This window comes from Peromyscus californicus, unplaced genomic scaffold, assembly GCF_007827085.1.
Source record: "Peromyscus californicus insignis strain IS unplaced genomic scaffold, ASM782708v3 Scaffold_8__1_contigs__length_139910024, whole genome shotgun sequence".
Taxonomy (NCBI): Eukaryota; Metazoa; Chordata; class Mammalia; order Rodentia; family Cricetidae; genus Peromyscus; species Peromyscus californicus.
In genome coordinates, this window is record NW_026294606.1 from 65,893,674 (window position 1) to 65,906,365 (window position 12,692).

The 12,692-nt window shown below is 40.1% G+C and overlaps 1 protein-coding gene across 1 annotated transcript in view; it reads right to left on the reverse strand.

Annotated features, from left to right (window-relative positions):
- Positions 1-2,230: 2,230 nt before the first annotated feature.
- The window catches only part of Itga8 (integrin subunit alpha 8), a 178,238-nt gene continuing 167,776 nt past the window's right edge, over positions 2,231-12,692 (reverse strand). The window contains exons 29-30 of the mRNA XM_052728122.1: positions 6,709-6,831; positions 2,231-4,958 (exon numbers count right to left, since the gene is read on the reverse strand). Coding sequence (XP_052584082.1) covers positions 4,872-4,958; positions 6,709-6,831 — 210 coding nt within the window. The 3' untranslated portion in view covers positions 2,231-4,871. The remainder of the gene's footprint in view (positions 4,959-6,708; positions 6,832-12,692) is intronic.

Here is a 12,692-nt window from a genome sequence, read left to right on the forward strand (position 1 = left end):
AGCAATCTCCAGCCTTACAAAGTTCATTTAGTGAAAAAAGAAAAGCAGAGAGACCCTCTGCATAAATGTATTGATTTTAATACTGTTCTTAATATCTGAGACTTATGACCAGCTACTTCCAACAAGAGGGGGATGGTAGTGCGTGACATTTTACTGAGTAGACCTTTGGTATCTGTTATGGGGTGAAGAGTCATTATCCTTTGGTATCTGTAATGGGATGACCAGTCATTATCCTTATCAGAGATGCACGATGAGAGTATTAGTTACTTTCTATACTGCAGTGACCCAATACCTGACTAGGAGCTTCATGAAGGAGGAAACATTTATCCTAGTTCATGGTTAGGGAGGGGACAGTCCACTAGGGTGGGTGGGTAAGGTGGGGTGGCGTTCATGGCAGCTGACACGTGTGGCTGAGAATCTGAATATTGCAAGGAACAAAAAAGCAGAGAGTAGACAGGAAGTGGGGCGGGGCCTGGTTTCAAACTCTCAGTGTCTATAGCACCCATGTCAGTGAGCGCTTCCTCTCATAAGACTCTCCTTAAGGATTTTGCCCCAAACAGTGTCTCCAGATGGAGCCCAAGTGTTCAAATGCATAAGCTTATAAAGACATTTCACACTCACACCACGTTGAGATAATTAGGGATTAGATCCATATCTAGGCATAAAGTATATTTGGGTTTTACATATGCCTTGTACATATAACCTGGTGATACTTTTTTCCAAAATATTGCTCATGTATTTTTTTTTTAAGTTATGTGTATGTCTGTGTGTGTGTGGGGGTCTGTACATGTGTGTATGGGTGTTCAAGAAGGTCAAAAGAGGGATTATGATCTCTGGAACTGGAGTTACAGGTGGTTGTGAGCCCTCTGCTCTGGTGTGGGTGCTGGGAACTGGACTTTAGTCCTCTGCAAAAGCCATTAAGCACTTGTTTTAGTCAGGGTTTCTATTGCTGTGACAAAGCACCATGACCAAACAGCAAGTTGGAGAGGAAAGTTTCAGCTTATACTTTTGTAGCTGGAGTTTTCCTATGTCCCACCCAGTCCACAGCTGCTCAGACCCAAGTAAACATACAGAGGCTTATATTAATTAAAACTGTTTGGCCAGCCAGGCGGTGGGGTGCACACTTTTAATCCCAGCACTCGGGAGGCAGAGCCAGGTGGATCTCTGTGAGTTCGAGGCCAGCCTAGTCTACAGAGTGAGATCCAGGACAGGCACTAAAACTACACAGAGAAACCCTGTCTCAATAAACCAAAACAAAAAATGAAAAACAAAAAACAAAAAACAAAAACCAAAACCAACCAACCAACCAACCAACCAAAACTGCATGGCCATTAGCTCAGGCTTTCCACTGACTAGCTCTCACACTTAAACTTAGCCCATTTCTGTTAACCCATGGCTTTACATGTATTCCATTACATGCTGCTCTGTGGACGGCAGGCTGGTTTCTCCTGACTCAGCCTTCCTCTTCCCAGCATTCTCCTTGTCTGCTTATCTTGCCTATACTTCCTGCCTGACTACTGGCCAATCAGCATTTTATTTATCAACCAATCAGAGCAACATATATTCACAGCATACAGAATTACATTCCACAGCATACTTCCATATTGCTGTTCATCATCGAAGGAAGTCAGGAAAGTGTTACAGGATATTAGTTAAAGATGTGTTACATTTGTTTATGCTGTGGAACATTTATTTAATGACACAAAGATGTGTTGCATTCTTTTATGCTGCATTTGTTTAACTCTGTGAAGCTGTATTACTGTGCCTGTCTAAATCCCCTGATGGTCTAATAAAGAGCTGAACAGCCAATAGCAAGGCAGGAGAAAGGATAGGCAGGGCTGTCAGGCAGAGAGAATATATAGAAGGAAAAACCTGGGAGGAAAAGAGGAAAGATCAAAGAATGAAAGAGGAAGGAGGTGGACTTCAGGGCCCAGCCACCCATCCACCCAGCTACACAGCCAGACATGGAGCAAGCAAGAAAGAAAAGGTATACAGGAATAGAGAAAGGCCAAAGATAGATGGGATAATTTAAGAACATATGGCTAGAAACAAGCCAAGCTAAGGCTCAGCATTTATAATCAAGAATAAGCCTTCATGTGTAATTCATTTGGGAGCTGGGTGGTGGGCCTCTCAAAGAGCCATAAGAGCAAAAACAACAACTACAGGAAAGGAACTTAAACATGACAGGAGCTGATGCAGAGGCTATGGAGGGGTGCTGCATACACATGCGTTTGTGTCTTTAACTTTTAATTTTATTGGTGACAATGTAAATAGGTACATGAAAATCCCCACCATTTCTACACATGTATTTAAATAAAACAAGAGTTCAAAGATTTGGATTTCAGTGATGAGTAGAACATTATTACTTTACTGTATAAAAATCTCCAAGTTTACGAAATCTGCTCGTTTCCCCGTGTCTTATAAAAAACCAAACCAAACCAAACCAAACAAAGTAGAAACAAAACAGCTGCAAGAAGTAGAAAAAAGAACTTGATGAAGAGAAACACAGATAGTCTCCTGGTGAAGCCCCGCACATGAGTTATGAAAGACTCAGCAATGCTGTGAGCATTGTTGTATACTCAGTGTTCTCTGTGAGGATGGGGTGTCTGAGAACATACCACTGGAGGGCTCACTTGACCTCAGGTTTCTGTGTGCATGTGGATGACAGCTCCCTGCACTTCCATAGTGGAGACAATGGGAAGCCATGGTTTCCCCTTGATTTCCCCATATCTTTTTTTCTGTATTGGTCCTGCCTTCCCCCGGCATCTCTAGTTTCCCCATATGGCTGTATAAACTGTCTCCTCTAGTTCCTATGTGTAGCCCTAAGAGTTCTCTTGAGTTCTTTCAAGACCAGAGATTCATTCCAAACTTCTGAGGAGTTTGTATTGGTCCCACATCAGAAATCACAAAAGTTAAATCATGGTGTATCGTAGAGAGAGCTGTTCGTCATCTCTCAAATCATATTACATAGATGGCTTTCTGTCTATGAAACTGGTTCTATCAAATAGACTAACAGCGAAGGCAACTCCAGAGGCTGGTATGGAATCCTCAAAACTCTTTGAGGCAAGTGCAAGACTCCCCAGACACTAGCCACACAGACTGGGAACTAGATGTGAGGTCCTGATAAACTTGAATCGGCTACCAGGACAGATTTAATTGGCACGCAGGAGAAGATGAACAGCAACAATGTCTGTCTCTATGCCTTTCATTTGCTTTCCAAGGAACTTTGGCAACTGAAGCCAAGTGGCTCCTTTCCAGGTTAAGGCACCACATAAAATTTACTGTCTGTGAGTTTGGCTCATCTTTCAAATAAAGTGTCACTGTTGAAATTGAGACACAGATTTTCTAGAGTGCTTTGTAAACGTTAGGATTTTGGTCAGCTTGTTGTATCAGACTTAGTATTCAGGATATTAATTTAAAAAATAACTAACGCCAGTGTAAACATGCCTCAGATACATAGGTCTTTTATATATTGCACATAAAATTTTGTTCAGCATTTCTCCATAGCAATTTTTCCTTATTATAAAAACGATATAAACTTGTGCAGACCATCTTATGAATTTGGCTGGTCAATATTACTTCAAAATGGTAACATTACAAATGATTATGGATTATTTACAAGAGCTTTAAGCAACATTTTCTGGATGCTTAAGTAAAGATGATGGTAATTATTTTCCAAGATTACGTTCGAGGAAAGATTAATAGTAAGGAGTAGGTAATAAAGCTGTAAAAAGTATTGTTAGGTCCTTAGGAGTGAGTTTTCTATTTGTCTCACACCTGGTTAACTTCACGTATCTCCATCTTATTTATACTCAACACATTTTCTCTTTTATATAAGTGTGAGGTATTACAACAAAACAGGTGTGTAGATCCCAAGCTAAATATTGGTGTTTACTATAGCTATTAAAATAATATTCACCCATATTGTTAAATTATTTTTTATATGGACTCTACAAATTGTGCCAGTACTTTTAAATACCATTAGGGTAGTGAGTATCTTGAAATTAATGCTTTAAAGAAATCAGTGGAAATAGTTTTTTTTACATGTATAAAAGGAACTATAAATACAAAATGTTGTGTTGAATTATGCAGATGTGAGTTTCTGGAGAGCATGAAGAAAAGTAACTCCAGGTAGAAGGCAGCAAGATATTAAGCAACACAGACTCCTAATACCAATTTGTGTGCAACACTGTCTTACAAAAATAGAAGCCCAATTGAACATGTTATCTGCGCAGAGCCATTGTCTTAAGAAGAAACAAGCTGAGTGATGTTGAAATCTAGCCAACTATATCGTAATTTCCAAATTCTCTAGATGGCCTGGTTCTCTACCTAGAGAAATGGAAAATAAATAAATACAGTTTTTTGTCCTCACTTAATGGAATGGTCTTTGTTGTTCCACAAGTACTTTCACAGTCCTGACAACATATTGCTTTGTCTCCCTGAGCCATCACATCCTTAGAAAGGTTTCTCTTCCATAGGGAGGTGTCAGAGATTCCATTGGGTTACAGTAGTGTTCAATCTCCGTTCATCCCGTCTCTGTAGGAATCATTTCTGCAAGTCATATTGGGCTGATCTGGACAGCCGCCTGAGTTCCCACAGCCATTCCAAAATGTCAGCCAGATGTGAAATGGTGGACGCAAAAGAAATTGTCATGACTGCTGATTGTTTCTACAGTGTTGGTGGTTTCTTTTCCCACAGGGTTCTCTGCACTCCATGTCAATGCATGAAGTAGATGAGGTGATCATCAGGTACCCTTCCAGTCCTTACGTCACTGGCAGGTATGGAAGGCTATGATCACTTCACTCTTGTGTCCCTTCTGTCTTTCTGGGAACAGGACCAGTGTTTGAATTGTAGGTCTTCATGTTTCCGAGTCATGCCTCTGGTGTCTTGTCGCTTGTCAGTTGTTCCCTGTCTGTCATTTCGTCCTGAGGAGGCCTTGCTCTATCAAAGAATCCACACTAGGAGAAAGAAAAATCAAGTCATTTGGGGAGTTTGTGAAATAAAAGGAATGTGCATTTTGTACATTGTTTTGTAAGAAACCTGGGGATATATGGATGCTATCCAAATTGAGAGTGAAAATCAGAGTGTTGATTACCTATGGGGAGAATTCATTGCTCAGACAAGGTTGGCAGAGCATCTGTGCCCTTTCTCCTGCCACATAAGAAGTAGTGGCAGAATGTCCTCACTTTATGGAAACCACTCACACACCTTAGATGATTTCCTGTACTATAACCAGTGTTCTAAGGATCCCTCTGCTTTTCGGTCTGCTTATCTCATGGTGCATGACAACTGACCTGCCAAGTCTCGTTTCCTGTGGTGTTCTGTAGGGTACTTAGGACACATTACAGGAAGAAGTGATATTTCTGTGTCTGTTCTTCTGGACTTGGTGGGACATACAATATTTCAAGGAAGATCCAATTTGTGATTTGTGTCAACGACAGCACCAGGTAGGATGGGACATCCTTGTGACTTTCTACAGGTTTACCAGTACTCTGGTAAAGATGATTCCAGAATCTTCTTTCTATTGAATTTAACCCTAGAGGTTGCATATTTTCCTAGAACCCTAGAACATGAATTATTATTTGTTGTTTCTCATGTGGGAACACAGAAAGAGTTCTTCTGTAAGACCAGTGGGGTATTCTCTCATTTAGCATATAGAATGCTACCCAGTCACCATAAACAGCAGAATAATGCTAAAGTTATCTCTACATGTGTGTCAGAGACTGTATGGACCCAGGACAGCACAGGCAGCTGATAATGATTTGAAAAGCTATCCTTTAACTCAAACCAAGTTTTCTAAGTTTACAGTTCTATAAAGCATACTGCTGCCCATTGTTTCAAGATTTATAAATGCCATGCTCTTGGAGAGCCACACAACAGTGGCTGACTAAGATGTGAGTGGGATAGTTAGTCTTCTAGTCAAGTCACAGTGACACTGTTTTTCATTTAGAGTGAGAGACTCTGTAGAACTTGGCAGGTGGACAAGTCACTTGGCTATAAATCTGATGCTCTTCCAAACTTCTAGAACAAGCCTCAGCAGGACATAGCTAACAATTCGTAAAGGTTTCCTATGAAAGACAGTCTAATTGGTGAGATGGAAAACTAACTCCACACACCTTATGCATGGCCTATTTGGCCTAGTAGTTGAAATAAAAAAATATTAGAATCAACCTATATGAGCTATATCGTTGCATTGCTTTTAAAGAGAAATTCAAAGGATTGATGATAGGATCATGCCAATAAAACACACAACTTCCTGGTTAACTGAAAAGAAAAAGAAGTCTTGATGATGATAGCATTACTCTGAGCATATTGAAAAGAAGAGCTCAGATCTTACGACAATTATTCAATATATTAGTGTATAAGAAATTTCAAGATAATGGCTTGGATTGTAATTCAGGAGAGAAAGGCTTGTCTAAGTCTGTGCAAAGCCCTGGGCTCAATTCCTATCACTCAAATAGAAATCACCCCCCTAAAAAAACTTCAGCATGGAAACTGTTAACCCCCCATCTTCTAAGATATTAGCTTGATTCATGTTAAATTCCAAAACAAAATAGACACAATTTTCTTCTGTCCTGAGGATTTATCAAAATCAGCAACTTAAAGCTTTATTGTTATATTTAATAATTCCCAACAATATCCTTTCACCCCCTCGATGGCTTCTGAACTCCAAAGGAAAAGCAAAAAAGAAAAAAAAAACTAGCTTACCTTCCATAAAGCTAAAGTTAATATGGCCAGAACCAGCAAGCCAAGAAGGATTGCTAGTATTATGACCCACAATGGAATGGAGAAGGAGACATTCGGAGTGGCCCAAATAACCGACGTCTTAATCTGAAAACAAAACGAAGCAAGTGAGTGATAACTTGAAACTGTCTGATGAGATGGGCAGGAACTGCCAGTTTGCTACTGGAGATCATTCCGAAGCAATTCTCATAATAGCTGAAAGAATTCCAGGGGAGATTAGGAGGCCACAGTGATTGACCTTGGGCTCTCTAAAACAGGCACACACCCATGCCTAGGAGGCTGTGTGAAAATCTAATAGCAGATACTTGCTGGGTGGGTGACTTTTTTTTTTATACCTGTTATAATTATATTTAATTATTTATATATAAGTTAGTAAGTACATAAATACAACCTGCTGAGTCCATTTAGCATTGCTTGTCTATATACACATTTTTAGGGCCAATTATTGTATAACAGATAACTAAGTAGGGGGCTCCTCCCTGGGGAAGGCTGATTCTCCTTCAGTAGTCATTTCTTTTCTTTTCAATGCCGAATGTCGTTTATTGAAGGAGGGAGGAGGTCTTAAATACAGGCTTACAGCGCAATGGGAGAACCCCGGAGGGTAGAAGTTCGCTACCGATGTTTTACAATCTTGCATCTAAGCTGTTAACGCCCAATATGCAGGATACACAGACAATGAACTTCTGTGACTTTTAATCATGGAACCCTAGACTGAAATCCAGGTAAACCGGGAGCCAATAAGATGGAAAAGACGAGCTTAAATTGGTGTGGACTTCTATGTGAAAAATAGACTAAGAGCTGTGAGTGTCAAGTGTATCCACACAGCTCTTCATGTAGCTCAGCTAATCTCACTGAAAGGTGAATTTGTGAACAAGCATGAAATATTAGATTTTCAAGAGTTAATGTCACTAGTTAATGTCAGTACTGGGTCTCTTCATCTATAGACTTTGTGATCTAGTAATAAATGAGAGCTGAGAACTTAAGGCTAGTAATTTATTACTATTATTACCCTGCATCTATCTATCTATCTATCTATCTATCTATCTATCTATCTATCTATCTATCTATCTATGTATCTATCCATCCATCCATCCATCATCTATTTATCTATCTATCTATCTATCTATCTATCTATCTATCTATCTATCTAGTGTGTATGCATGTCTTTGTAGAACACCTTCCTAGAGTCAGCTCTCTCCTTGCACCATGTGAATTCTATGACTAGAGCTCAGGTCGTCAGAATTGGCAGCACGTGCTCTTACCCTTGAGTCATCTTGAAAGGCCCTATCTTGCATTTTTATGGAATTACTTGATGACAATTAAAAAAATTGTCAGAATGAGAGTGAAGCCACTTGTGTCAGCCCTAACAAACAGGAATAAACAAAGGCAGTATGAAGGAGGCTTCTCATGAATGACTGCTTGGTAGTAATCAGTAACAAAGATTCTGCCCGGGAGGGCCTGGAGAGATAGTTCAGTAGTTAAGAGCACTTGGCTGCTTTTGCAAAGGATGGGAGTTTGATTCCCAGAACCTGCAACTACCCATAAATCCAGCTCCAGGAGATGTGACTTTTTCTTCTGACCTCTGACATATCCAAGCTCCTCATTGTAAGATTTGTCCGCCTCATAGCAGAGTACAGAGCATACATCACAGCAAGTGTTTACCTTAGGGCCTGCACTGGATAGAAGCCCTTGTGCCCAGGCCTGATGACCTGAGTGCAACCCCTGGATTCCACAAGATGGCAGGAAAGAACCAACTCCTGAGTTGTCCTCTGACCTCCACTAGGTTCCTGTGTGCCTGTGTGTGTGTGAGCGTGTGAGCGTGTGTGTGTGCTCGCTCTCTTTTCCCCTCTCAAAAAAATTGGAAACTTTAAAGATTTATTTTCGGAACGTGGGCTTGTGATTGGGTTCTTCAGCTTCCCAGCAAAGGTTAATATTGAGTAACTGGAGGACTTAAAATGTAATGGGGAGTCCAGTTGCCTGCCAACAAATCAACTATTTGCTTTCATGCATTTTGTTTATCAGGAACTTGAAGCTATTTAAAGGAATAGTATAAAAACTTAGCAACTCACTTATTATCTTTATCTGTGGCTTTAGGAAGTGGAATCTATAAATTATAAGCAGTTGGATTTTCTCAGAGTGATCCTAAGCAGGGAACATTTAATCTTACCTTCATCATGTCATAAATCTTGCTATTTTTCAGTATGGTTGAAAGACTGTAAATAAACTTCAATATGCCTACATTCTATCATTGACATTTATGTTATATTTTTTGGTGTTTTGATTAAAAAAACCACCAAGGTGGGAGGAAACAGCTTCGTTGTGTTTGCAACTGTAATTGACATTGACATGTGTGTTTACATATCACAAAGTCTTATGTAAACATACTGCAATGGGGTTGGGTGAATGTTTTAATAAATGTACGAAGATGCTTTACCTACAATGCCATTTAGAACAAAACAGAAACACAAAGAGGAGCAGCTGAGCACACATTTAACAGCTCTCGGAGTTACGTCATCCTACCAGAAGTCTATACTCCACAAAAACATTTCATTCAAGAATTCTGTTTATAAATGTTGAAGTTTTGTGAAAAAATTCTGAAAATGAAATGTATTTGCAATTTACAGCAGAGATTTTTTTACATAAGTATTTTCATGAAGTTTATAATAATAATCACTTTTGCATTTATACTAGACAACAATCCTCTCTCCAAGATGTAAATTGTGGAACTGGGTGTTCGTTGAATGACGTGCGATTGGTTATGTCTTACTGGTCAGCCAAAAAAAGAAAAAAAAAGCATTCAAGTAACTGAATAATCTTTTTTTTCTTTCTTTTTTTCCTGTTCTGTGATAACTTAAGGTCCATTGGTATGCCTCTAAACCATACGACCCCTACCTCCCCTCTGAGAGGAGTTCATGTGCTATCAACTCAGATGCTATGTGAGTGGCAGGTAGGGACTATTTTCTACATAAGCAGAGATTACTTTTACCTCAAGATATGGCTGAATTATGACCACGTTGAAAAGGAAGTACAAACCAACCAACCATCGCACACCAGAGTCCAGGAAAACAATCATATCAGCTAGTCTCACTACAAAGTCTTCCCCAGTGTCTGGATGGATATTGGCTGATTCTCAAGTGACTAACTGAACCAACTCTCCCACCATACAGCAATTCTCTTTGGCTGGGTTCTTTCTGAGAGAAAGAATGGAGAGACCTTTGAGAACCTTCTCAACAAAATGTCTGCCCCCTCCAGCCAGAGTTCTCTCCAAGCCACAGAAAGGCGGGTTCCCTAACACTAAACAGCTAACTTTGTACTGGCAAGATCTTCTCCTGTGAGTCAGATATTAGGAGACTTGAAAGCATTTCCCTTCCTAAATGTTTTTCCAATAACCTCTATCTAAATGATGCGGTAAATCACCGTCATCAGATAACGGGCCTTTTTTCATTTTTAATATGGTAGCGGATGGTGCCGTGGGAGGAAGCATGCATTTGATCATTTCATGGATCTTTTGAGTTGAGTTGGGAACAGCGGGCTGTCACCTGTAGCCAGCCCTGAAAGATGCAATCCTGTTGATGGAGTCGACTGGAACATGTGTTTCTGTTATGAAACACGTGCTCCAAGAAAACAAAAGGGGTCTGGATTTATCTCCCCAAGAGCTGCAAGTCTTTGAACCTCTTTGGAGGAACACTCTGTATTAAAAGCCCTAAGCCTCTGTTTTCTGGGCTGAACATAAATCCAGGCTATAGCAGACAACTTGTGAGAGGCAGAGAAGTGATCTAAATGAAGAAAGATGTGGCCATGCTGGCTTTAAGATACATTGCTCAAATCTTTATGGTCATTTCCAGTGTGGGCCTACTAGACTTAGACAGAGTAGACATTTGGGGATGGCTATTAACATTTATTGTGGCTAGAGACTTAATTATCTCTTGTGAACCACTAAAACTTTGGTTATGTAATTTTATTAATTATCTTAACAGTTCCATATGATAAATAAAGTTTCAAATTGGATTGAAGGGCTTCAAAGCCTTTGCTTTTCTTCTAAGTGATCTGTGGTGTTAAATTTCTCAGCCTTGAATCCCCCTAAGGAATTTCCTCCTGTAAGGGTTGCAAAGCACAGTTGCAGGGCCCTGCCCCAGACCTATGTAGTCCAGAGAGTGAGGTCTCAGGACGTATACATTTCTACATGTGTTTAGAGTTGCATGAGTAATGATTCTAATTGTATACTCAAAGTTGAGACTATATGAATAATAAATAGATAATCTATTTCATTTTTTTTAGTGTATGTCTATGCGTGCATATGCACGTGCACATATGTGGAGACAGAGAGCAACTTCACGTGTTGTTCCTTAGGCACAGTCCACCTTTGTTTTTATTTTTGTTTTGAGACACCGTTTCTCACTGGCCTAGAATTGGTAGAGTAGGTGAGGCAGGTTTGCCAGGGAGCCTGAGGCCTAGTGAGCCTGTCTCTGCCGTCTCAGTGCTGGGGGTACAGGTGTGCATCATCAAGCCCTCTGCTTTATTTTATTTTGACCTGTTTTTTTGTATGGGTGTTTTGCCTGCATGTAAGTCTGTGCACTGCATGCACAGCAGGTGCCCACAGAGGCCAGAAGAGGGCACTGGATTCCTTGGACCTATCTGGGAGTTACAGACAGATGGTGTGCGCGCTACCATGTGGGGGCTGAGAATCAAACTCGGGTCCTCTGAAAAAGCAATCAGCACTCTTAACCATCTCTCCAGTCCCCTTCTCCTTTAAAAAAAAATGTGGGTTCCAGATACTAGACTCATGCTTGCAAGGCAAGCAATTTACAACTGAACTACTTCTTCAACCCCTAATTTCAATTACCGAAGGTCAGTTAGGCTACAAAGATGAACCACCACAGTGAAATGGAAGACCTGGGCTGGGCCAATTAGATAACAAAGGGATCATACATTTTAAAGGAGTACTTCACAAACCTGATTGTGGGGATGTCCCTGATAATTCTCATTCAACATATGCTTAGAGTGAAGCTTGCTTCTCTATTTCTAACCAGCTCCCAGAAGATGCCCAGGATCCTGGTTTACAAGCCACATTTTGAATAACAAAGGTCTAGTGACCCAAAGTTCAAGTTGGAGGCTGTAAATATTCACTGATAACTAAGTGATCATGCTTGAAACTTTAATACTGTTTTTTGTTTGTTTGTTTCAAGACAGGGTCTCACTATGTATCTCTGGCTGTCCTGGAAATCATCATATAGACCAGGTTGGCCTCAAACTCACAGAGATCTGCCTGCCTCTTCCTCCTGAGTTCTGGGGTTAAAGGTGTGTGCCACCATGCCTGGCTTTAATATATTTTTTTTTTAAGGAGAACTGAGTTTTTCAGGGTTAGATTATTTTTGTAACTGTAGAGGCAAAGTTTTGTTAACCATCCTACTGATGTTCTCAGTGACTCCCTTCTTATCTGTGCATGGCTTTGCCACACTCCTGAAGATGTTAAAAACTGTTCTGTAGCAACTATCAAGTTCAGTGATGTTTAACCACCTTGATTTTAAAAAGCAATATTTGTTCAACTGAAGTTCGTATTTCCCCCACCTCTCAACTCAGAATTGTCCTTGGTGTGAAAAGGACAGAGAGGGCTCTAAAAGTTTGCAGCTGGTCTGGAAAAGTTTCCTCTTTCCCTACCAGACTAACCACGCTGTTATCAAAATTATAGAATCAGTATGGTTTTGTTATGAGCATTATTTGCATTGGAATGTGTTTCTCTGAAATAGAACAACTGACTTAAAAAGAGCTGTATAGCATGAGTCTTGCACCTGTAGTTTTTAATGTAGAAATGTATATGAAAATTTAATAGCTGGATCAAAAGGCACTGGGAAATTTCTAGAATGAAAGAGGAAAAGGGGATAATGGTGGGAGGATCAATATTCTCTAATCCATGTAAGTGTTTTGACCACGCCCAAGCTGGACAGTGC